Below are 25467 nucleotides of genomic sequence, written 5' to 3'. Positions count from 1 at the left end.
TTCCACATTTGGCGATGAAGCCCCATCCTTTGCCACTGTGAAACGCTGGTATAACGAATTTAATCGTTGCCGCCATTCGCTCACCGACGAGATTCGCGAAGGTCGTCCAAAATCAGTTGTTGTTCAAGAAAACATGGATGCTGTGCAAAACCTAATACTGCAAGATCATGTGACATACTGCGAGATTGAGGCAACCATAGGCATTAGTTCCACCAGCGTATATAAAATATTACATGATCATTTAGCTGTGAGAAAGGTATGTTCTCGTTGGATCCCACACAATTTCAGTGACGTGCGGTGACGTCGACACTTGGGGTAGCAGTCAGTGGCGTGCTCAAGGGGGGGGGGGTTGGTGTGAGTCACACCCCTCCTCCCTTTAGGGCCAGTATTCCTTCAAAAAAGAAGAATGTCAATAACAGGAAAAGATTGCAAAATTATGAATGAGTACTAGAAAAAGGTACACGTAACCCCCACCCACATTCGAAAATAAAAAAAACTATTTGATTTGATTTGACTCTAAGCCAGAGATCCTGGGTTCGAATCTCGGATTGGCCATTTGTGTTCTTTGTGTGTGTTCCTTCATCTATTTTGTTGTGCCAAAGGTGGCGGAAAAGCGAAGTAAAATAAACCAATTTGAGCAATCAATCAATGATTTGGTTTCATTTTTGTTACTTAGCGTCGCTTTTTTGTCACATTTGGTTAATTGTGAAGATGATACGATGAAACTGATTAAGGGACGAGCACAGGGAACACCAATGCCAGGGTCGGGGTTCGAACCCGGAACGCCTGGTGTCGTAGCGCGCTGTGATAACCACTCCCCCGCGCTTGGTTGATTTGGTGACAGGAAACAAAACACAACACACTTTTTTGTAGTTTCTTCAATGATATTCATTTGACTTTTTGAGTTCTGAGATACATTTTTCATTCCAAATTATTTCATTATTCACTGCAACACATAGGACAAGAATGCGCACTCATCACGGGTTCGAATCCTGGCCTGGATTGTTCATATGAGGTCCCTTCACCAATTTCATCATATCATCACTCAATCCTCATTTTCGCGATAACCAAATGTGGCAGAAAAGCGAAGTAAAATAAACCAAACCAACAACAATATGAACACGCGTTCTCTTGCCCAAATAAATACAGCCGTATTTATGACTGTTACAGGCCAATATATTAGTATATTTAAATAAAACACTACTAAAACGAGTCAGAGAGAGCCTGAGCACATATTTGTAATTTAATCATTATATATTCCATATTTGAAAAAAGGAAAAAAAGAAAGCATAACATTATTGTCTGCACATAACACGTTCCTATTTTATAAATAATAAAACTACATCCCATATTATACATACACACATATTGTACAACGTGTAAAAGGTTGTGTAAATACAGAGAACATAAGTACTGCAGAAAATTTTACCCTGTGTTCTTTAGAGGATTTACAAAAAAATTATGAGAAACCAATCCCCTATCTGTCCTATAGGAGATAGACTGGGGGACCTGAAAGCCTGGGCTTTCAACCATTGCAGCGGGGGGCGTGGGGGCAAGGGAAGAAATCTTCCTTTTCCTTGGGCCGGCCGTTTCTACCTGGAAACTGGCCTGGCTGAAGAAGAGCGAGCTAGGGTATCCAGCCTGCTTTGCCCGCGGAGAACACCGATGGACGAGAAGTGCGTGGAAAAGAAAGTGTTGCGTATGAGCTGTGGTGGCTTTAACAAGACAATAAATATTGTGATTTGAATATAATTCGAGATGTGAGATTGATTGATCTATCTCTGCTAGACTAGCTACTCAGCTGTGAGAAAGGTATGTTCTCGTTGGATCCCACACAATTTGACAAAAACTCAAAGACGCTCGTGTCAATTGGTGCAAACAAATGCTCAATAAATACAATCGTGGTGCTTCAAAAGACTTATATAAGATTGTAACAGGTGACGAATCATGGATATATGCATATGAGCCGAACGTAAACAGCAGTCGACTGTATGGGTATTTCAAGATGAACCCAATCCAACAAAAGTTGTTCGCGCTCGAAGCACATCGAAACAAATGGTCGCCTGTTTTTTTCGGGAAAACTGGTCATGTGGCAACTGTGCCTTTAGAGGAACGTAGAACGGTCAACTCTGAATGGTACACAACAATTTGTTTGCCAGAGGTCTTCGGTCAAATACGGAAAACAAACAAACGCCGTCGGATCATTCTTCATCAAGACAATGCCAGCTGTCACACATCTCGTGTGACAACAGACTTTATGAACAGTCAAAAAATCTAATTGATGGGTCATCCGCCGTACAGTCCTGATTTGGCACCCAATGACTTCTTCTTGTTCCCGAATGTCAAGAATAAATTGCGTGGACAACGATTTTCGTCGGCGGAAGACGCCGTTGATGCGTTCAAAAACCATATTGAGGTGTCTCAAGAAGATTGGAAAAACTGCTTTGACAAATGGTTCGAACGAATGCAAAAGTGTATTGACCATAAAGGAGAATACTTCGAAAAATAATAAAGCAGTTTTCAATGCCAAATTCCTGTTTTTTCATTGTTAGGCTCAAAATATAAATAGTGACCCTCGTATACGACCCGAAGAGTTGTAATTCAAAATTATGGCACGTGAATTGTCAAGGTCAGATCCCGACTTCGGGAAATTTACTTTTTGTGATGCTCGAACAGTTGAGAAATTCCAAAGGAACTTATATAAATGTGGTAAGTCCTTAAGATTCTGCACTATAAATTTCTGAAAATTCTTGAAATAAAGTTTTTATTCCAGAAGTGCAGAAGCAGAAACAACCATTTGAGGATTTTTCACTGCGTCGAGGAATTTCGAAAATTTCCCTTCCGGAAATGTCAGTCTCGAACATCGAGATTACAAAAATGTCCCTTCCCAATCAGACCCCGACCAAAAATTGTCATCCTGCACACTGGTGAGGGGGAGGATGGAGGCTGCACAACATTTTGAGAATCAAAATTTTCAAATTAAAACAGTGAAGAACTCTTAAAAACTGCAATTAGAGTGCTATCTGAAAAAAAAATCTTGCATACGCTAACAATCCCGCACACCTTAATAAGACAGTCAGCATTATTTTATCGTCTCTGGCTCATTACAACAGCAGCAGACGAAGTATCACATTTTCAATAGAATAGAACTTTTAATAATTAGACCCAGCTGGAATTTCTATTGGTTCCAATTGAAATTTCGATTTGATTGAATTGGTTTCAATTGGAATGAACTTTATTCTATCGGATGCCTAATACAGCTATCGGAATGTAGAATCAATGTTATAAATTCATTCATTGACTCAAAGCATAGGTAGTTTAATTCTTGACACCACATTTCCTGTAATTTAGAAGTTCTTTGGAAAAACATCACACTTGATCTGAATTCTAATGCATTCTTCTGAAGTCAGATTTATCTTAATAAATACCTAAGAACTATTTCTTAAGAACAAACTCAACCTTAAAGAAGCTAGTAGTTGGAATAAATCTTCACATTTATGTTCAACATGATAGTTCTTGTTTCTTTCAATGTGGAATTTCCATGGTGTATGTAATGCTATTGGAAAAATGAGCAATCTTTTGATAAACTAAGTGGATCTCGTGTTCCCCTCCCCCCAAGTGTTGTGGATCAGATTCTTTGTTTAACCTAATTTTTTGCTGTTTTTGCATGTATAAAGGAGGAACAACATGTCAATTTATGACTGAAGCAGCATGTTTTTAGATTTTCTATAAGTATGTTAAATACAATGAAGCTACAGAGTTAAAAACGTTCATATATTTGAAAAGTTTTTGTATGTGAAAGTTCTTTCTAAGTTATAAATTTCATATGCTTTACCAGAGATTTTTCAGTTTTATATGATTTCTCCATTGCTTTACAGTTGTATAGATAAGAATTTTTCATAAGCAATACTTTCCAATAGAAACAAATTCATTACAATTAACCAACCAGTTCCTATTGACCAATTGGTTCAAATAGACCAATCTGTTCCGATATTGTCTAAAAACTCAAATTGGTAGTGGTCATCACACTTACAAAAGTGAGATGACTAGGTACTTGTTCATATTATAAACTTTATGTTGCTGTGGTTGTGGGGGGAAATTCCAGTGAGAATTATTTGAATTAGTCTTTTTCTTTCAGAGTAACCAGAACAATGTCTGAAGAATCAAAGGTTGAAATTCCACACTTGCAGTGTATGGATAGGATATCAAAGTTACCAGTTGTTGAACATGTGTGGAATCAGACTACAGATTTATATGGTAAATTCAAGGTATGGAGTTAATTTTATCCAATCAATTTTCCTGGAAATTACAGGGTGACCACAAAGATCTGTTACCCCTATGAGAAACAAGTGATGACTAATTTACAGTATTTATTTAAAACTTAAATTAATTTAACTCTTCTAGAGATACAAATAAATCCGTGGCGAAGCGTGACATTTTTATGTAGTAATCTCAAGACTTGCCAAACATCAGGGTGGGAGGGGGGCCATTCCTACATTGATAATAAGTGTTCATACATGGTGTGAAGTAGAGATGGCTATATCTATTCTAAAAAAAAAAAAAAAAAAAAAAAGACAAATTGTTAAACTTCTCTCTCTCAGAAATCCGGGTAGTAGAATTTTTGAATAGATTTTCCGGAATCCTGATATTTTTGGCCATCCCTGGTATGAAAGTAAGGTATGTTAGGGAAGAGGTTCTGCTTGAGTAAGTATGTCTATCACCTCTAACAAAAATCTTGATCAAGCAGGAAGTACTTTGTGTTTCGTAAACAAAGAACATTCCCCCCCCAAAAAAAAAATTTAAAAGAAATACTATGAAGAAAATAGAATGGATCCAGAACTGCTTTCTTTTTTCCAGTTCTTTATAGCACTAACCATGGGGAAATTTATGCTTTTGCTTACTTATATTTCTTCCTATGCACCATTACTTTCATGTATTGTGTAAGTTGTGTTGCGATGCTCTTCAATATGTTTTTTCTCTCAAAAAACAAGAGCGTTGTATGCTTTACTGTGCTGGACATTCTGAGAAGTTGAATCTTCATGTCGCAGAAACCCTGCCATATTTGTAAACAAGGATGAAAAAAAGTCTCATGACCAGACCTTCAAAAGCAGTCGGAGGACCTTGGATTCGCAGACCTGCTGCAATGGGCTAGCCCGCCTGACACCATTGCACTCAACTGAAAAGCAGCAGGATGGTTGGGCACGGGGGTGTAGAACTGGGCTCTCCTTTCGATGCACTAAACTTAGCGAATCTCTTGCGTATTTCTAGCTGTTTAATGGTGTCACATGACTAATTTTGCTTAAATATGCAAATATTCTGATTTATTTTTCTTTAAAATATTTAAAAAGCAATATTTTATTATTTTGCTTTGTCATCGCTGCATCTCCCGATGACCGGACGGCTTGCTTCTGACAAATCTTTAATTATCCAAAGGCAGTTTGTGGACAGTCATTCTGACTATGGATAATATGTTGCCACGTTCTATGGAACTGTCAACAAGTCTGCATTGTTCTCCTCTGGTTGAACTTTTGCCACATCTTTCCTTATCCTTAACACCACTTGTGGAGAAGAGTTTGTTCCCAATGCAAATGTGTTTGCTTTGGAGGATGCTGCTGCAGGAAGTCAATACACACTTCAATACTCTTTCCTGTTTGATCAATTTCATGCATCTAACAATAGCAATAACACATCAATATAGATATGTTTATTCATCATAAGCATTACAATGCAATAGATGTCATCACATGTTTGTTAATAGTGTTAGAAGTATCAGCAATCCTTTACATGATCATAAAGAAAAATATATGCTAATTATTTACAGAGGGGTAATGGGACTTTGTGACCACCCTGTAGGATAGTTTGAATATGTCGATACATTATCTAGTACTGCAAGAAGTAGATTCTTAGTCTTGTGTATCTCATGAAGTGTAAACACTAAATGAGATTTTTAGTACAGGAGAGTTGATTTGAAATATTTATTCTGTGGCACACATCCTGTTAAGAGCAAAGGCATGTTAAGCAGCTTTTTATTAGGAGACTCATGGTCTGTGCATAGTGTCCCACTGCCAGTTTTCTGGCTCAACACCAGGATCTACTACGCTTCAAAGTAGCTCCTGAATTGTCCTCTTGATGCTGGGTCAACTGACATTTTGGAACTTCATTGAGAATCTAACCTGGGACTGATTGTACCAAAGGCAAAAGTGCTAACCAATTTGTAGCTACTAATTCAAAATTGTCCCACGAACTAAATGATTCATTCACATCCTGTATGTATTTATAGATACCTGATAAGTAAATTCATTGTCAATTTTACTGATAAACGGATCTTCCAATAGGCCAATGTTGGCTAATACCACTAAAGTACAGTATAATCTGCCCTATCTTAACTTTTTACTCCTTTAAATTTTTGGAAGGAAATATCACATATGAGATTCATGATTGTGTAATGATTATCACAGGATTGCAATTCAAAGAGAACTAGAAAACTTTCAATGCTTAGATTGACTTTGCATTAAGTGATAATATAAACAAATACAAAAAGTATAAAGTATATTTAAACTTAAAAGTTAATATGGAACTAAATCTTAAACTTAAGAGGTTATTCCCTTTGCAGTTTAACCTGGTTTGCATAACTGTTACAGGTACTTGAAAATTAACTTAAGTTTTAGTTAATTTCTGCTGAAAATTTTCTTACAAATTACACAAATCAATGATCATTAATTGTGATAGAAAAAGGTGAAGTTCAATTAGTTGAGAAATAAAAAATTAATCTCACTTTAGACAATATGGACATATAGCCTAACCCTTTGCCTCCAGGGATAAAAATTTGAGGGAATATTTCCTGTTGACGATATATTAGCATGTTTAAACTTCTTTACCATTTCACAACACACAGCTTGCATAGAAATTCATTATTTCCTTTTGTGCATTTTACTTTGAAAAAAATGTTCATATCCTGGTAATGGTACTTTGCATGTTGTGGAATAGATTTCATTTGCACTGGTTTGTCTATTCAAGTTCAAGAACAATCATTCCTTTGACAAGAACTTTCTTAGCTTGATCACCAGATTTCCAAATGAATGTAGTCATTCACCCAAAACACTGAAACCTTCATGCACAATTAGAAATGAGTAATTGCAATAAAGTGTAGATGTTATAAATTTGGAATGGAACAAAGCCCAGCTTCCTTGCCTTAAGCAATTCGCTCACCTTAGCATCCAGAGAAGACATAGTTAGAAGCAGTTGCAAGTTATAAATTTTCAAGTTCACAATTTGTGTTGTGAAGTAGCAGTTGACAATGTTACTTTCATTGCCAAAAGTGTTACAGTTGCAGCAACTTACTATTAACCTTTTACACGCCGAATTGTCTTTGGATTTGAAATTAATGAGTTTATCAGTAATTTTTGTCTCTTTGGGGTACATTAAAGAGAATTATTAAAAAAAAATGTTATTTTTTATTTTCTCGATATGTAAACTGAAGTGTTCCCAATCGGGAACATTGGCGTTTCATGTGAAGTATTGTTACAGTTTTCTAATTATAATTCAACTGGACCAGCATCTTTTCCATTCATATATTAGCATATTAAATGTACAGAAATATTTCATATAAGCTTACAGAACATTACAACCTTCAAAATACAAAATACTAATACAAATACATAATAGAATAACATAATTGTATAAAAATGAGAACCTCCTTCTGCAATTTTACTCAAGGAGAAAAGGATTTGTTTTATTGAAAATGTAGCAATACCAAATTTTAAATATATGTAGTTTACACATTTGAAAATGAAAAAAAAAAATACACACACAGAATGTCCTAAAATAGTGATAAGCCATGGAAAGCTGGGAAGCAGTGTAAATGCATATTTCTTGCACACTCGCGACATTGTGGGCGAGCATTTTTTTTGGCAAAATGCACACCTTCCTTGTCCTGTTTCAATCAGAAAATGACCCATCAGTTTTCCTCATAGACCCTGTAATTTCAAATCGTGGGCCTGGCCTCGAAGATGTTCGTGGTTTTTTGCGAATGAGGACGGTAGCTACTTCTCTTAGAAAATCCAAGTGATTCTTTGAATTCTTCCAATGAGTTCTTGGTGAATTTTCCAGGCTGCAACAACTGCCACATTCAAAGCATTGGAAAATAAATTCCACCACCATTTTTCCCTCGCAGCTGAAGTCTGTAGCTGTACAGCATAGGGTCGAGGACTCGACGCCCCCCCCCCCCCCATTCCTTTATTGTACTTTCGTACTAAGTGAGGTTCAGGGACATCAATCCTCTTCTTTGATTCCTGAGAGTACGGCTTTGCTGTTCCTAATGGCAAGTGTGTCTGGTAGTTGAATGCCAAGGTGACTACGGAATTGTCATTCCATCTACACATGTAAATATCACCATCACATCGAGAGTCAAACTCTCCTCTTTTCTTTTTCTTCATTTCATTTGTTGGAACCAAGGGACATCTACCAGTCCTTCCTTCTTGTACTGTACCTATTACTTTGAACGCCTTTATTTTCAGCTTTCAGTAATGTGTAGGAGGTAAAGAAATTATCTGGAGTTGCTGTTTTAAGTCCACTTTATGCACAGTAAGGCTAATCGGGACTGGACCTACAGTTTAAAGTGGGATCCGAACCACTTGTGCCTCCACCGGGTATCGAACCCGGGACCCCTTGATTACAAGGCAAAGACGTTACCACTGTGCCATGGGGGAGGCCGTAAAGAAATTATCAAAGAAAACTTCAACTTGCAGAGGATTAGTGACAACATTCAATAAGGCTGTCACCTCTAGTCCCAAGTGGAGAGTTAGATTCATCTTCTTCCTTACCTTGATAGATTTTCATAACATAAGGATATCCATCACTTGAACTAAGAGTCCAGATTTAGAATCCGAAACGAATCGGTTTTCCCTTTATGAATATCTTGCAACAATGATGCCCATAATAGGGAACCATTGATTCGTCGATGCTGAGTTGTTTATGAAAAATTCCATATTGCTGAAGATTGTTGTTTAGCTCATCATATAATGGTGAAATTTTTCCAAGTTTATCACCTTGTTTCAATTGAGAATTGTCCATAACGTGGAAATATTTCTTTATATCCCGAAACTTCTGCCTGGGTATCGCAGTTGGGACAATTGGTACAGTCACATCTTCTGCTGTTGACCAGTACATATAATCTCTTGGAACACTGTGATAACCACTGATTAGAAGCAAACCAAAGAACTGAGCTATGTCATGTTTGGTGAACGACACAATTTTGCCCTTTTGAGCTGCATATAGGCACGTCATTGAAGAGAGATGCTCGAGGTATGTCTCTGGTAAAATTTTATGAAACAACTCAATAGGTTCCAGTGGCAGTAATTCTGGGTGTTTGTCTGATAAGCACTGAAATGAATCATCGCAATGGAGCGAATTGTTTTCTATAACCGTAGACTTCTTCCATGAAGGATGTCCTACCTGTTTACTTGATGCCCCTTTAGCCTTTCTTGATGTGGTTGGCTGAAGAGACTCCGGAGTAGATTGTTCCACGTTAGTTGTGACAACCAATTCACCACACACATCTGAAGGAACCACTTCTTCCAAAACGTTGTCATCAATTTTTTCCTCATCGGTAAGATCTGCAGTTTCTTCTGGAGGCAACTGACAAATATCCACTACATCTCCAATGTCTTCAGTATTGTCATCTAAAATTTCATTCAAATACTGAAAAGCTGCTTCCAATGTTAGGAAACGATTCGATGCCATGTTGTTCGTACAAATGTTGTTGAAAGACTGAATTTTATAACAACGAGATGGCATGAATCAACAGAAGCAGCTAACAGAACGTGGCACAAAACACGCCGGGATCTTTGTTATACAAACAATGTAAAAACAATTATTTCAAATGTACTTGTAGCCAACAATAAGCATGATTTTTATTTCCATTGTTGACAAAGTTACAAAACAATCTTGCATCAAAACTGTGAGAGGAAAATTTCTCTTCGGTTTTTTTGTGCTAGTTATTTGTTGTCTGTAACCATTGTTCATGCAAAACGCCAATGTTCCCATTTGGGAACATGATAATAAACTTAGGTCCAGACTAATAGAAATCAATGAAAAACCCATTCTAATGCATTTCATGTAATACTAGCATTATGTTCTGCCCGATATTGTACAAAGAAGAAAAAATTAATTTATTTGGGTGTAAATAAAATATATAATATTATGAATGCAATTTTAACCATTTTGGTGTAATTTCATAGTATACTATCCAGACGATATTAATGAAAATATTAATTAAATGTTGTTAATAGTAAATATACACCCTAAATTAATAGATGAAACAAGAAAACTATGAAAAATTTTATTTCAGTATAGTTGAAATTGAAAATTAGTTGGTGTTCCCAACTGGGAACATTGGCAGGTAAAGGGTTAAAAGAAGTTAGTTAGAATTTTTTTAAAAAAGTAATTGTTACTTGCATGTAACTAGTTACTTCCAAACAGGGCTTGAAAACTGGCAATGGCATCAGCCATTGTTTTTTGGCTTTTGAGACCAGAGTTAATTACACAGGAACGAGATGAAAAAAATACAAGGAAGTGATAGGTGAACTTTATGTATTTTGTCGTGCTGAGTTCAAAAAAAAATAAAGAAAACTGTCTATCACGTCACGTTTTCTTGAAAAATTTAATTGTACACTGATTTGTATGAACATTTACCATAAATATGTTGTTTCGGCGTGGAATAGCTTTCCTCCCTGCCTGACCATTGCAAACTATGTAAGAAAACTTTATCTTGCGTATTTTGGCATGAAACTCTGAGACCAGGACAAATCGTGGGCTCCTCATAAAGTGTGTGTGTGCAGTGTCTCAATGATCTACGCTTATGGTTCAACGGAAAGAACACTGCTTTACGCTTTGGAATTCCTATGACATGGAGGGAGCAGAGAAACCACTGTGATGATTGTTACTTTTGTGCCTGCCATGACCGTGGGTATAACCGAAAAAATCACAAGCTAATCTCTTATTCTGAGAACATTATATCGGCCATATGCCCCGTTCCTCATGCACCTCATGTGCCAGTGCCTTTGCCTCCAACTGAATTACCAGTCATTTCTTCAGAGTCTCCAGACTCGGAACATCCAGACGGTCAAGGCTCCGATACAGAATATAAGCCCTCTGGAGACGATTCACCTCAGCCCTTCTCTCAGGTTGAACTTAATGATCTGACTAGAGATCTGGGCCTTTCGAAAGAGGCAGCTGAATTGTTGGGCTCCGGATTGAAAGAAAAACAATTATTGGCCAAAGGAACCACGTTTTATTGGCACAGGAATCGAGAAAAGGACTTTAAGTACTTTGAGAAAGCGGAGAACCTGGTCTATTCTGATGTTCCCGGATTGATGAGCAAATTTAATATCACCTACGATAAAGATGAATGGAGGCTGTTTATAGATTCATCGACAAGGAGCCTGAAAGCTGTCCTTCATCACGGAAGCCAGTATGCATCTGTACCAGTTGCACACTCGGTACATTTACAAGAACGCTATGAAAACCTGGCTCTCGTCCTCAACAAAATAAAATATGCAGACCACGGTTGGACCATTTGCGGTGATTTGAAAGTTATCTCCATGCTTCTTGGTCAACAAGACGAATATACAAAGTTCCCATGTTTCATTTGTGAGTGGGACAGCCGTGCAAAGACTCAACATTGGGTCAAGAAAGAGTGGCTAAAAGACAAAATCTTGAACCAGGCACCAAGAATGTGATTCGGAACAGCTTAGTTGACCCAAAAAAGTATTGTTACCCCCGTTGCATATCAAATTAGGTGTAATGAAGCAATTTGTCAAGGCTATTCCAAAAGATGGCGATTGTTTCAAATACCTGTGCAAAAAGTTTCCAGGTTTATCTGCAACCAAGTTGACAGAGGGAATCTTGGTTGGTCCAGATATCTGCAAGCTCATGAAGGATAAAGACTTTGAGACTAGCATGACAACAACGGAGAAAGAAGCTTGGGTTGCCTTCCAAGATGTGGTCAGTAAATTTCTGAGAAATTACAAGGATCCTGACTATAAAGCAATTGTTATGAATATGCTGGACAAATTTCAAGCGTTGGGTTGCTCCATGAGTGTCAAACTACATTTCCTTCACTCACATGTGGACTATTTCCCTGAAAATTTAGGAGCAGTCAGCGAAGAACAGGGTGAAAGGTTTCACCAAGATATTAAAGATATGGAGTGCAAATATCAAGGACAACGGAACAAGAACATGCTCGCCGACTACTATTGGATGTTAACACGAGAGAGGCCTGAGATTGCACATAAAAGAACGTCAAAAAGAAGTTTCAAAGGCAAAAGGGTACGTACGTAAATATAAACTTTGTTTGTTTGGTTTTGTTTGTTCAGTTTACAATTTGTGTCAAACGTTCATGTACACATACATTGCTCCTCGTGGTCAATCGTCTATTTTATGTATGTTACCTTAATAAACACAAATGAACATAATACGTTGGTGCTTTTTTTCTAGAAACTTCACCATAATGGGATGTTAAAAGTGTAAACTCAAGAGAACTTTGTGTTTTTCTCTCTACCAGAGGTGGCTCGTGCGATCTGGCAACAGTGGTTTTCTTCCATTTAAACCTATACAAAATAAAATCAATTGCTAATAAATCAATTTGCATCACCAAGCATCAATTTTACATAGATTTAAATGGATCAAAACCACTGTTGCCAGATAGTGCATGCAAAATTGTTTGCGAAAATTCCTTTTTACATAGGATTTTAGCAAAACTATCGATATCGATTGTACAAAAAATCCTGACGTGATGGAAAAAAATGGAGGTCATTTTCGAAATCAGCACACCCAATAACATAATACTCAGCGTACACGTCTCTTATTTTTCAACAACTTCAATTTCGCAGGCCTGTGTTGTTGCATTCATGTAGTTCCCAAAGTGCCTCTCAATTTTGGGCAAAGAGCAAATTTTAAAATCCCACCAGGGATCGAACCTGGAATGACTTAAATTATTGGAGCACTTGGTCAAGTGTCATGTTTGCGTTTCAATATAATGAAACATCCTCTCGTAGGTCTGTATGGGAAAAATTTGCACTGACAGTTGTTTCCTGCAAGTTGGTCTAGTGCTTAGATTACTAGGCCTATTTTTATATAAATTTCTTTTTTCAGGAATCTAATAAAATGGTAGCTTGGACATTGAATACAGCTGAGGCAGCAGCTAAGAAATCCTTGCAACAAGCTGCACCAATTGCTCATAAACTGGAGTATCCAATACGTACAGTTGATGTAATTTTGTGTAAAGGAATAACTGCTGTCGAAGAAAAGATTCCACTTGTGAAACAGCAGCCAAACCAGGTAATAGAAGCCAATTGTAGATTCTAGATTAACACATTTGGAAATTATATTTAGATATACTTGTTTAATTGTATAATTAATTAATTATAATAAAAATATATATTAATAACTTACGTTTTGCGAGTATCTATGTTGCTACTGCTAAGTTTCGGGACGCAACTGCTCCCTTCTTTAGGCTGTTCACTTTTAAGTTATATGCAATTCATAACAGACCTCTCATTAGGTATAGGATATGGGATTGGTTAAGTGTGTGTGATTAAAAACAGTAAAAACTTAAACACCCATAACAGGTGCAAGTCATATTACCATGCTGCTTTCCTGATTAAAAACAGTTCCTTGAAACATTAAAACTTTAAAACTAAAAGCCACTGCCTGCGTGTGCTGCAATTCCAATGCTTCAAGGTTTCCTCGTAGAGCGTGAGGTCAGGTGCCTCCTCTCTCCTTCCCCTCCAGTCTTTCCCCCTACACCTCCTTTCCAGTTCACGTGAAGTCAAGTGAGAATTCCTCTTCAATGTTATGGGTGTTAAGTTTTTACTGTTTTTAACCACACACTGTTAACAAATCCCATATCCTATACCTAATGAGAGGTCGATGTGGTTATATAACCTAAAAGTGAACAGCCTGAAGAAGGGAGCAGTTGCGTCCCGAAACGTAGCAGTAGCAACATATACACTCGCAAAACTTAAGTTATTAATATATATTTTTATTGTAATTGTGAGTAATTCACACAACTTTCATCATGAATTAATTATTTGTTTAATTGTTTAAGAAATTAATTTTTGACCATATAAATCCTCACTAGCTATGGTTAGTGCTTGGAGTGGGAATGCGTGGAAAATCAAATTAAGAAAATTTGCATAAGCATCCTCCCATCTGTTTCACTATCTCCACAGTTGTATCATAAAAGCTCCTTCCACTTATAAACTCAACCAAACATTCCTTCATCTAGGAATTTTAACTTCGAGAACTAGCTATGGCTGCAGATAAATCTACTATTCTCCTTTGCTGGCGAGTAAAACTTGGGTAAATTAGCAAATTATGGTGTTTTTACAAAGAGTTCCAGATTAATATCTAGTAGGGGCACAATTTACTGGTTTGGATCGCACTTCAAACTATAGTTAGTCCTTACTTATAATTTATTTCTGAAAATTTAAAAGTATCTCTACTTAACCTTTTTATCAGATTCATGTTAAGCTGGAATTTTTCTCTTGTAGAATTTTAAAAATATTAAACCTTTGAAATCTGTTTATGGAGCCACCATATGTGGACCTGTGTGTCTACAATTGCATAAAATCAAAATTTCCTGACTTGCAGGTTTTCCAGACTAAATTATCAGGTCAATTAGTGCACATATTACAGGTCCATTTGAAATTTGTATTTGTGACTTTGCCTGCAGGGTGGTCAGTCTGAAAGAAATCTTCAATTTTACAAATTGAAAGTAAAATGAGTAAATCTAGAATGGGGTCCTTCAGAATGTGTTTCTAAGATGATTGCTTAGAAAGAATTGCAGAATTGTATCAATTTTCAGGATTCTGAGGATGGGAAATGGAAATTAAAAAAATGTATGTAATAAAATAAGAACAAATTAGTACTAAATGTTGATGCTTTTGGCCTTGAAAATGTTCTAACCTGTTAGTGTTAATGTAAAAGGAACCAATTTAGTCCCAACAAACTTGCCCACGTAACTGGAGATGAGCTCAATTAACGTTTTCATTCATCTAGTCGTAGAACAGACATGACAAAACACAATTGCTGCACAAGTTAAAGAAAATTAACTTTCGTTGTGGGATTTTCGCACATGGATAATAGCTTTTACTGCAGTTTTTTTCTATTTTGGAGAAATATTCACAATTGCATAAACATGTAAAAAAAAAAAGTATTTTAAAGTACTGATATGAATTCTTTCCCTATTCTTTGAAAATAGGCCATAGCTGAGTTACGCTTGGTGTTAATTTTTCATTGTTATTAGAGATTAGAGTGGATACAGTGGCATGCCCAAGAGGGGGAGCAGGAAAGGGGTGGGGGTTGGTAGGGCTCATAACCCTTCCTTTTGGTCAATCATTCCTAAAAGAAAATAGAATGTTAGAAGCAGGAAAGATAGTGAAATGAGGGTTCACTACTAAAATAAGTATATGTACCCCCTCCCCTTTCAAAAATCTTGGCCATGCCACAGCAGATAAATTATCCTTCTTGCAATTTTGTTTACATACAAAGGGTGGTACAAGTTTTTTGTTCGTTCAGAACCAAAGTTATTTCCTTTGAAAATAGTGCAAATGACTGATACTAGATGGTAGCATGTTCTGGGAATGCTTTTTCTTAAGGAGCAACTTTGCTAGACACCAGCAGTGACAAGAATATTTGCAATCTACTGCAGTCTCTTTCCGTAAGTTATGCTTATTGAAGTAAATGAACTGAAGTGTCTAGCCGAAGCAAAAGAGTTAAGATCCCTCATGCATCAGGATATGGTTAGGAATGGAGTTTACCTGCCAACAGGTACGACATCTGCCTCCACTGGTACCTCATTGCCATGGTCCTGAACTTTGTATTCCCTGTAGCTCCATTGTTCCTATGGACTGGTTAAGTGGTAACGTCACCAGAGCCAGTGTCCCAGATGTATGTTTCCAAACAAACCTTCAATCCACTTGCTCCTATCCTTTCGCATTGAAAACTTGAGAGCTTTAGTTAGTGACAGTTGTTAGCAAGCGAAATAGTGAGATGTATCAGACATCAGTGTAAAGATTAGATTCTGGTGAATACACAGATATTTTACAAATTGCTTACAGATGAGGGGTTCATTAAGAAATAACGTAAGAAAATTGAGTATTTTTTTTAGGAAACCGGAAAAAATGAAACCTTCATAACATTGGCACTTTTAGCCCATATTTTTTTTAAAAAAATATGGAGATATCTTACGTGGTGAAAACTGATCGCAGAATGGTATTATTTTACTGTGACAGCAGTTAGGAAACAAATACTGATTTCTATTGTATTTCAGTGTAAAGACTAACTATATCAATGTTCCTGTAGTAAATAGACATGTTTCTTGAAAAACTATCTGATTTTCTTAGTTATTTCTTCACTAACCCCTTATCTGTGAGGAAAGAGTAAAATCCAGGTATTCTCCAGAATCTAGTTTTTACATTGATGTATGATGCACTTAATGTTTCAGTTTCTTAACTGCTGGCACTGTAATAAGTTGGACCTTCACGATCAGTTTGCTATGCCGAAGCATAGGGGCTTTGCTGCATGAAAGTTTGTTTGGAACCATACATCTGGGATACTGGCTCTGGTGAAGTCATGCTTAGCCAGTCCATTACTCTCCTGGGCCTTGCTAGTTACTTTTATTCCAAATTATCCTCAGTGAGGAACATGGTCGTGGGCCTAATTTTCAAAATGGTCAGTTACTTATTCAAATTTCATTTGAATTGAACAAGGCATTCTGAAGACATTTCTTCTGAGATTGTCACAATTTTTTATATATTCACTTCTGGCAATTGAACTAGTGGAGTAATAAACTAATTTCTGGATCTGGCAATGTGCATTTGAATTATGCATCATTCTTTGTAACTAATCAGTAGTGGTAGATTAATCATGAATTGTTTGGATATATATATATATATATATTACACACAGGTTAATCTATAACCTATTATCTGACTGTGCCAGTGACCATTATTTAGTAATTGCTAAATTAAGAGACTCTGATATATATATATGTGTGTGTGTGTGATCATGCATAGATAGAGCCCTTGTGGAATCTCCTCCATTCTCTAATATGCAACTTTGAGGAGACTTATCACACGGAGACATGTTTTGGTCAGTCAAGATACAATATAGAAACAGTGGAGCACACTCTGGGGTAACTGTACTCTCTCAACCATTCAAGATTGAACAGGTGCATGTAAGGAAACCATAGCTAACCCTGGTATAGTGGAGGTCTGACCACTGCAAAAATAATCCTCCCAGACATTCTATTTTCCACACTGATTTAATTTGTTTGGCTTCACTTTCATTCACACCATGAAAGCAGGTCTGTCTGCTCAGACTACTGGACAGGGTGGAGTTTAGATCATCCCTAAATAATCCCCTCAGGCATTAGAGCTCATATTACTGCTTTCCCTAAGGCTTCCTGTGTTCAGGAACCATATGACCACACAATACACTATCCTGAAGAGTAATACAGAAAGTCTCGGAAACAATGTGTGTGTGTGCGTGCAGTTGTTAAAAATCTGAACAATTAATCATAAAATGCTGGTTTTTATATTTTAATATTTTCTATGAATACAGATTTATGAGGCAGTGAAACAGTTAGGCACAGAAAAGGCCATTGCTGTAAGAGACTATAGCTGGAGTAAAACAAATGAACTTTTATCTACAAAGTATGGGAAAATGGCTGTCAACACTTTGGATAAAACTGCAAACGTTGCTCACCAGTATGTTGATCACTATCTACCTCCCAGCACAGATGAGGATGTCCAGAAGTCTCAAGGTATATACTGATTGATAGCTTATTACAATCTCATTAGTTTTAGTATATTGTCTGAACAAGTAATGAATGTTCATACTTTTCATGCTACACTATTTCATAAACATGTAAGTACTTTATAACCAACTTACATTTTTAAATTCGGACCACTAATGGGAAAACTCAAATAAACACAGTCAAAAAAGTTTTGCATCACTCGAGAAGTGATGAAAATAGCGTCCACAACATGCAGAAACCGACAAGAAACGATGAAGCAGAGCTCATTGTGCGAAGTAACGTGGTCGACGTGCAATACCGATCACCACAGACGACTACCGGAGTCGGCAAGCGCATGCGTGTGTTCGAGCGTAGCACCATGGTAGTCGGCGAAGGTTGCATTCCTTGAGCGAAGGCGAGCGAGTGCAGTTGTGTGCAAGGCATGCCTAGGCATACAATAGTGCAGTTTGATCGGGCCAGGATCATCACGCTACTGCAGACTGGCATGTCACAACGGGCTGTTGGAGTGGCGCAAAGCAATGTCTGTAGGACCTGGAGGCGGTATACAGACACAGGAACAGTAGCAGATTGACAACGGACAGGTCGGCCACGGGTCACAACACCAGCACAAGACCGCTATGTAAGACTCTCAGCTCGGCGACAGAATACCATGACGGCAAGGAACATCACTCATGCCCTCCAGGCAGCATCTGGTGTGATGTGTCAAACCAAACTGTCCGTAACAAACTCCGAGAAAGTGGTTTACGTTCCAGAAGACCTCTCCGGCACCAGTACCTATTGCCACGACATCGGCGCGACCGTGTGCATTGGGCCCGTGCACATCGAAATTGAGGACCCGGTAATTGGGCTCATGTGCTCTTCGCCGATGAATGTAGGCTCTGTCTAAGGCCAGATTCACGAAGAGGACGGGTGTGGCGAGGCCCTGGACTGCAGGAGCGCCTTCGTGGTGTCCATGGGGTCCATCTATACCAAGGAGGAGGAATCATGGTGTGGGCAGGGATCATCCTCGGACGTAGAACGCCCCTAATTTCAATTAGAGGGACACAAACAGCTCTTCGTTATGTCAGGAACATTCTCCAGACTGTGGAACAATTTCTTTAGGAAATTGGTGACGAACTTGAATTGGTGGATGACTGTCTGTCCACACCGTGCAGAGATGGTGCACGATTATCTGCAGGTGGCGAATATCCATCGCATGCTCTGGCCAGTGCAAAGTCCTGACATGAATTGCATCGAACATGCATGGGCAATGCTAAAAAATGCCATTGCAAACCGTCCTGTGGCTCCCACCAATCTTTGTGAAGTTCATCTTGCGGCACAGGACGAATGGGATCGCTTACCGCAAGATCACCTTGATCGTCGCATCCTCAGTATGCCACAGCGTGTTTAAGACCTTCCTGTAACCAGGGGAGGACACGCCTGGTGGTAGAAAATGTTTCTGGTGGATCCGCTATAACGAACAGTCTTCTTGTGACAGTTCCTTGTTTCTTCGCCTCCATCATGAATTCTGCCATTTTCTTTTTAAACACATTTCTGAGAAAATTGTACGTTTTTTGTTCCCTTTTCATTCAACATGTCTTGTTCTTCATATTTTCTTTTGTATTGTCACTGTCAATAAACCTTGTGCTTCATATATCTTTTGTCATTTTGCGTCCTGATGCAAAACTTTTTTGACTGTGTTTACAAATTTGCTGAATTTGAAATAGGGTTTTTGGACATTAATTTCAATAAATCTTAAAGGTTTGCCAAGTTGAAGAGGTTATAAAATTTTGTTTCCTCTAACTACAAAGCACCACAACTACTAGCCTTTAGTTCTTTTTTCTATTACAGCAGATAATACAGTTAAGGATCATGTGGATAGAGATGAAGTGGCCCATGCATTTGAAGTGGTTGGGAAGTTGTCCAACAAGATCCGATACAGAGTCGACACAGCATTAACTCTTCAGATGAGAGGACTGAAGAAGCAAAGTGATGAGACAATTGCTTCACTTGCACATGATTTGGTAAGACATTCAGTATTAGTACAATTCAAGAAAGGTAAATGGTTATTTTTTTAATTATGAATTTGAATAAATTAATCCTACATGTAATTATAATACTTTTATTTCTAACACATTGAAGGATTTCACTATCCACAAATGTGAATTATTGGAGATAGAGGATAAAAATTATTAATCTATAACCTATTATCTGACATGAATATCACACGTGTTGAGCAAATGATTCTTGAGAACCATGTGGATTTTCTGGACAAAGGGAGCACGATTAATGCCCAGTATTACTCCACATTGTTGAGTGGTGCTGTACGAGAGGCCATTCGCAAGAAAAGACCTGGGATGTTGTCTGGAAATGTCATTCTTCTCCATGACAATGCCCGCCCTCACATGGCCAATGTGACAACAACAACTCTGGCCGACATGCGCTGGGAAGTTCTGCCCCATCCCCCCTACAGTCCGGATTTAGCCCCCAGTGATTATAGTTTGTTTGCACCCCTTAAAGACAATCTGGGAAGGAAGAAATTCACGACAGACGAAGCACTGTGGAGCGATGTCCTCCAGTGGCTATGACAACAACAAAGTTCTTTCTACGCCAAAGGAATTCGGGAGCTGCCAGAACGATGGCAACGGTGCCTCGGCGTGCACGGAGAATACTTTAAGAAACTGACATAGTTTGGTGTTTCTTCTGCTACCTATTTCCTCTGCAGAAATAAAAGTCCCGGTCAACCTTGAACGACCCTTGTATAACACAAAAGATGTAAAATTATTCCAAATTAGACTAAAAATTATACAGATTTTGCATAGTTTGCATGTGTTATCCCCATATATATCATGCCTTCTACAAGGAATGTATGATATGCTTATGCACTCTCGACACACACAAAAAATGGTAACACTTATGAATGAACAAGAGTGCTTACTGCAGGAGCAGGAAAACGTCTACCTACAGGTCCACAATTAATATCGGTATACTTGGTGTTAGTGGTAGATTCTTCACCAGCAGGATTTGATTAGAACCTTTGACTTTCCCCAATACCTTGGCAATGATAGCTATTGTGGTGATAGTGGCCACGGTGGCTCAGTCGGTAATGCGTCTGACTCCCATGCTAAAGGTCCCGGGTTCGATCCTGGCCAGTTCAAATCTGGGAACTTTTCTAACTACTGAAGCAGCCCCGGTGCCCACCCAGTGTCGAATAACATGGGTACTTGGGGGAAACCCTGGGGGGTAAAGGCGGTCAGGGGCGTGATGCTGATCACATCACCCCCACTCATGACCGGATCAAGATAGTGTGGGGCGTTACCCCCACACCCCCTATATGCCTTCATGGCATGGTGCTATACACAGGGGAGCACTTTACCTTTTATGATAGCTATCGTCTAAAGGTAATGTGAAAACAATGTAAAGTTTACTTTCATTCGTAATATTTTTTCACTGTCAAAATTGGAAGACTAACTTGAAGTATATAAACAATTTAGGGTTCCAAAATACATTCCATTAAAAGAATGTTTTGACTTCCTTTAAACTGAACCAAATCTAATTTTACTTTATCTCTATGAAATTTATTAGACTTGGTTGTAATTGGTTAAAGCTTTTAAACTACAATAAAGGTGCACAGCATTTGGTGAAAGCAAGTAGGCTTGCCATTCGTAGAATTGCATTAGAAATGACTAGAAGATACACTTAAAACTAAGACTAGCTAAAGTTAGATTGTTTAATTCTGAATTAATCGTGGCACACAAGAACTTTTTACATGGTTCGATTTCTATTAACAGGCATTTTAAGAGTTTTTGATTTTTTTAAATTTTCCCCTCTGTATACTAAAGATGGTTTGCGAGCACCCAATTTACTGTCTTGGATAGACTGCTGTTGCCATCTACAGTGAATCAGATGCATCGGGTCTGAAGGGGTATTGTCGCTAATGCTTTTGATGTTAGGTGGGTTAGGTTTAGGAATAAGTTTTTAAGGGTATGTTTTATGAATTCCATACAAATATAATTGTAATTTTCTTAGCTGGCCAAACTTAATGTGGATCCAAAGTTGCTGCTGGACAAGGTGAATGCTATTTGGGCAGACTTAAACAAGGAAGAAAAGGAAGATGCAACAGTGGAACAGAAGTCTTTGTCTCTTGCACAAAAATTTACTAGAGGCATTCTTAATTTTTATGTGAAAGTTCAAAATAACCTCAAATCTCAAGTGGAGAGTACAACTGGTTATGCACGGAATTTGTACACCAATCTTAAGGTAAGTGTTTTGCTTGCATTTAAAATGGTCTTTAGATTCAAATTAGAACATTATTGGACCTTGTAAACCTCAGTAATTTCTCACACACATTGTATTTGTATTAAGATTAGTTTAATCTTGCACTGGAGACACAGGCGCAGACTCCATGGGGCTTGGGTGGGCTCGAGCCCCCCCCCCTCCCCAATGTTAATGATGTGGGGGCAGAGCCCCTCAAATAATTTTGCTTAAGAGGATCTAATGTATTATTTTGCTTCTCTTGTAAAGTTTACTCTGAATTGTGCCACATGAACTTAACTTTAAATACACATTTAAAATGTTCTAGACCATCAAATTTGGGGGGGTGAGACCGCAAAACCAACTTTTAGGGGAGGGGGCTATGAATGGAGACAGCAAAACACAGGACTTATTACTATATACTAAGTATATAATTATGAGTATTAACATTTTTACTAAAGTTTCAAAATAACGAGGTGATATGACAATTATACCAGTACGTTATTTAGTGAATTCTGAACAATTTGAGGTCATCAACACTACTTTCAAGCAATATTGATATGTACATCTGTATTTAGTTATCCTCAATCTTTTCCTCTAGTCCAAAGAATAAGGGGAAAATAATTCTAAAGTCTTTGAGTTTATTCAACACTGGCTTGCAGTAAAGTACGCAAGGGAAGCTTATGAAAAGGACTGTATTGCGAAAGCAGGAACAGCTATGACCAAAGGCATTATTGCTAAAGCACGGCATGCTATGGGTTTATTTATTATTGCAAAATTAAATTTAAAAAGTAAAATATTGTAGCAAGAACAAAAAATTAAAACTATTTGCCTGCAATTTGTGTTAGCATTTATGTAAATTAAATAAAACTTAAATATTGTAGATTCACTATTTTTATGGGTATGTCAACACTAAGGTTCTTTGCACCAATCACATGTCCTTTCTTTACAAGTCTGTTGCGGACATTAAAACACACCCATGCCCTCGCCAGGACTCGAACCAGATACCTCTGGATCAAAGCGAGTTGAGTCTACCACCCAACACACTCGGCTACAGAGGCAGGCATAAAACTGTTATGTTGGCCTCTTAATGTAAATACATAGCCTACTTTGAAATAAAAATGTTAATTGTTATCTAAAAAACAAATGAGCAGACACATGTTTTTCATGTTAAATTTCATTTGCATGATGAATATAATAGCTGCTTAAAAACTGCTATACGAAGACGTAATTTTTATTTTTAAAAAAGGGAGGGAGTGAGTGGGTCATTCATTCATTAATTTCAGTGATCAGTCCCCCAATAATTTTGACAAGTCTGCACCCCTGACTGGAGATCATGTTTGCAGCTTGAATCATTGTTTTGACAATAACATTGTTTTCCATAAATGTCTTCGTTAGATTACACACTTTCCCCATTCTGTCAGGTACAGTGTACATGAAAAACAATGTAACAATTTGTCTTGAGTGTTCAATCTCCACCAGAGTACAGCAGAAAAATTGGTGAAAATAGTGTAATGAAGATTAGATATAATCAGTGGCATGCTCAGGATTTTCAACAAGGGGCTTGTGTACTTTTAATCTCCCCTAATTTTTCAATATTTTCCTGCCTTTATTTTTTAGGGAATATTGGGCCAAAGGGAGGGGGTTATGACCCCCAATGGCCTTGGGCATGGCACTGGTTATAATATTCTGCTTAGTGATTTTTTTGGACTAGGTCTCTGGGATTACAAGGTGGCAAGCACACCTTCTGCACAAAGACTCTTCAGCATCATGTTCCACTAGCAAAGATAAGTTTAATTTTATCTACAATCTGCTATAGTGGAACCACGAGCAAAACAACCTGCACAGACCCGCGAGTCATGTACACCGTACCCCCGCGAGTAGGGGAGGGGGAGAGTTGACCATGCTTCCTTATGGCCCGAGGTGGAGGGAAGAAGGGAAAGTTGCGCGGGGACTTCTCGTCCCAAGGTTTTTTTCCTTGTGGTCGATCTATACACTGTGAATGAATGTTGACAGGTCTGTAGCAACCTTGTCCCACTCACCCCGTTTATTCCACATTGGCCCTGTAGAAAGTGGGTTTAAGTGCCTGAGGGATAACATTGGAAAATACTTTTAGGCATTTCTAAAAAATTCAAACTAAACCTTTTGACTCTGCAGCAGAAAAGACCAAAGACAGTGATTTCTTAGTATGTCTTTAGTTACAATATGATTATTCCTAATATCTAAGAAATTAAATATCTCTGCATGCACAAAATAGCTTTACATTCTATTTTCAGTACAGCTTAATTTGCCAATATTTTCAGTTTAATGACAAATTCTCTTGCAGGAAAAAATTGTTGTCAAAGGTAGTGCATCACATGAACTTGCATCCTCATCTGAACCAGAAACTGCAGTTAAATTGCCAGAGCAAACATGTGCCCCTACGACTGAACCTGCCACACCTGTTAAGACTGTTCCACAAGAAAAAGTTGAAACTGCTGAAAAGGAACCAAAGAAAGATACCGTTGATTTGTCAGCCACAAGTGAAATTTCAAAATCCTTAAAATCAACCTTAAAAGAATCGAAGTAAAGATCCCTAAAATTGTATCTTATATTAACTTTTAATGTACATTTATTAGGGAGGTTATGGTATTTATTTTTTACTAATTTTATATTTGTGAATCTGTAACTGTACTATTGCAATTTGTTTCTGAAATGTATTGTGATTTTTTGTAATAAAGTTTATGGCATATATTTTTCTCTATAATCAATTTGAATACTTGGTTTGTATCATCAGAGCTTTACATGGTTCTTGGCATGGTCATTTAGTATTTGTGAATTTTAAGAAAATTTAACACTGGTCAACACTAAACACTGATGGAAAAAGCTTCAATTTTATGTTAACTTGATTCCATATGGTGCTTGCAGCAGCTTTGACCCTTATTTCATATGTTCGCAAAATTTGAAATTTTACTTGTATTTCAAACTAGCTTGTAAATACAAGCAACGTTCAAGATATAACCAGAATTTTGCAAATTGTATGTTGCAGTTGAAGACTTGTTTCATTGTTATTTTATAATGTATTGCCGCACTTCAACATGCCACCAGCGAGTCGATGCCCTTGGGGGGGGGGGGGAAGTTGGTTGCTGTCTCAAGCAGAAGTCACCTGCGGAACAACTAATGAGGTTCAAAGAGCCAATAATCACCACGTGCTGGAGAGGAGGATAACGCACGATAACTTCCACTCATAAGACAGTTATTTTTATTTCAGCTGCTGCTCTTTCATACAAAAGGAAATTTTCACCCAGGGTCAAAGTTTACACACAATGTTCTATCCTCTTTATTTTTTCCAAATTAGCTAATCATAAAATCTAGGAGCATGGTGGAGTGGCATACCCTCTGCTCAAACATTAAAGCTACTGTCTTGGGTAGAT

The 25467-nt window shown here is 37.7% G+C and overlaps 1 protein-coding gene across 3 annotated transcripts in view; it reads left to right on the top strand.

Annotated features, from left to right (window-relative positions):
* Window positions 1–24787, top strand: part of LOC145995286 (lipid storage droplets surface-binding protein 2-like) — a 33956-nt gene extending 9169 nt beyond the window's left edge. Inside the window, exons 2-7 of one of the 3 annotated variants that reach the window (XM_083131879.1) lie at window positions 4139–4268; window positions 13153–13338; window positions 17626–17827; window positions 19655–19824; window positions 21830–22060; window positions 24381–24787. In XM_083131879.1, the coding sequence (XP_082988005.1) occupies window positions 4152–4268; window positions 13153–13338; window positions 17626–17827; window positions 19655–19824; window positions 21830–22060; window positions 24381–24623 (1149 nt within the window). In that variant the 5' untranslated portion in view covers window positions 4139–4151 and the 3' untranslated portion in view covers window positions 24624–24787. Of the gene's footprint in view, window positions 1–4138; window positions 4269–13152; window positions 13339–17625; window positions 17828–19651; window positions 19825–21829; window positions 22061–24380 lie in introns of all 3 variants that reach the window. The other 2 variants (XM_083131877.1, XM_083131878.1) reach the window with 2 other exon arrangements.
* Window positions 24788–25467: the final 680 nt, after the last annotated feature.

The sequence above is a fragment of the Lepisma saccharinum genome, chromosome 11, assembly GCF_977018435.1.
Source record: "Lepisma saccharinum chromosome 11, izLepSacc3.1, whole genome shotgun sequence".
Taxonomy (NCBI): domain Eukaryota; kingdom Metazoa; phylum Arthropoda; class Insecta; order Zygentoma; family Lepismatidae; genus Lepisma; species Lepisma saccharinum.
The sequence above is the reverse complement of the archived record's forward strand: the minus strand, read 5'-3'. Positions and strand labels throughout refer to the sequence as shown.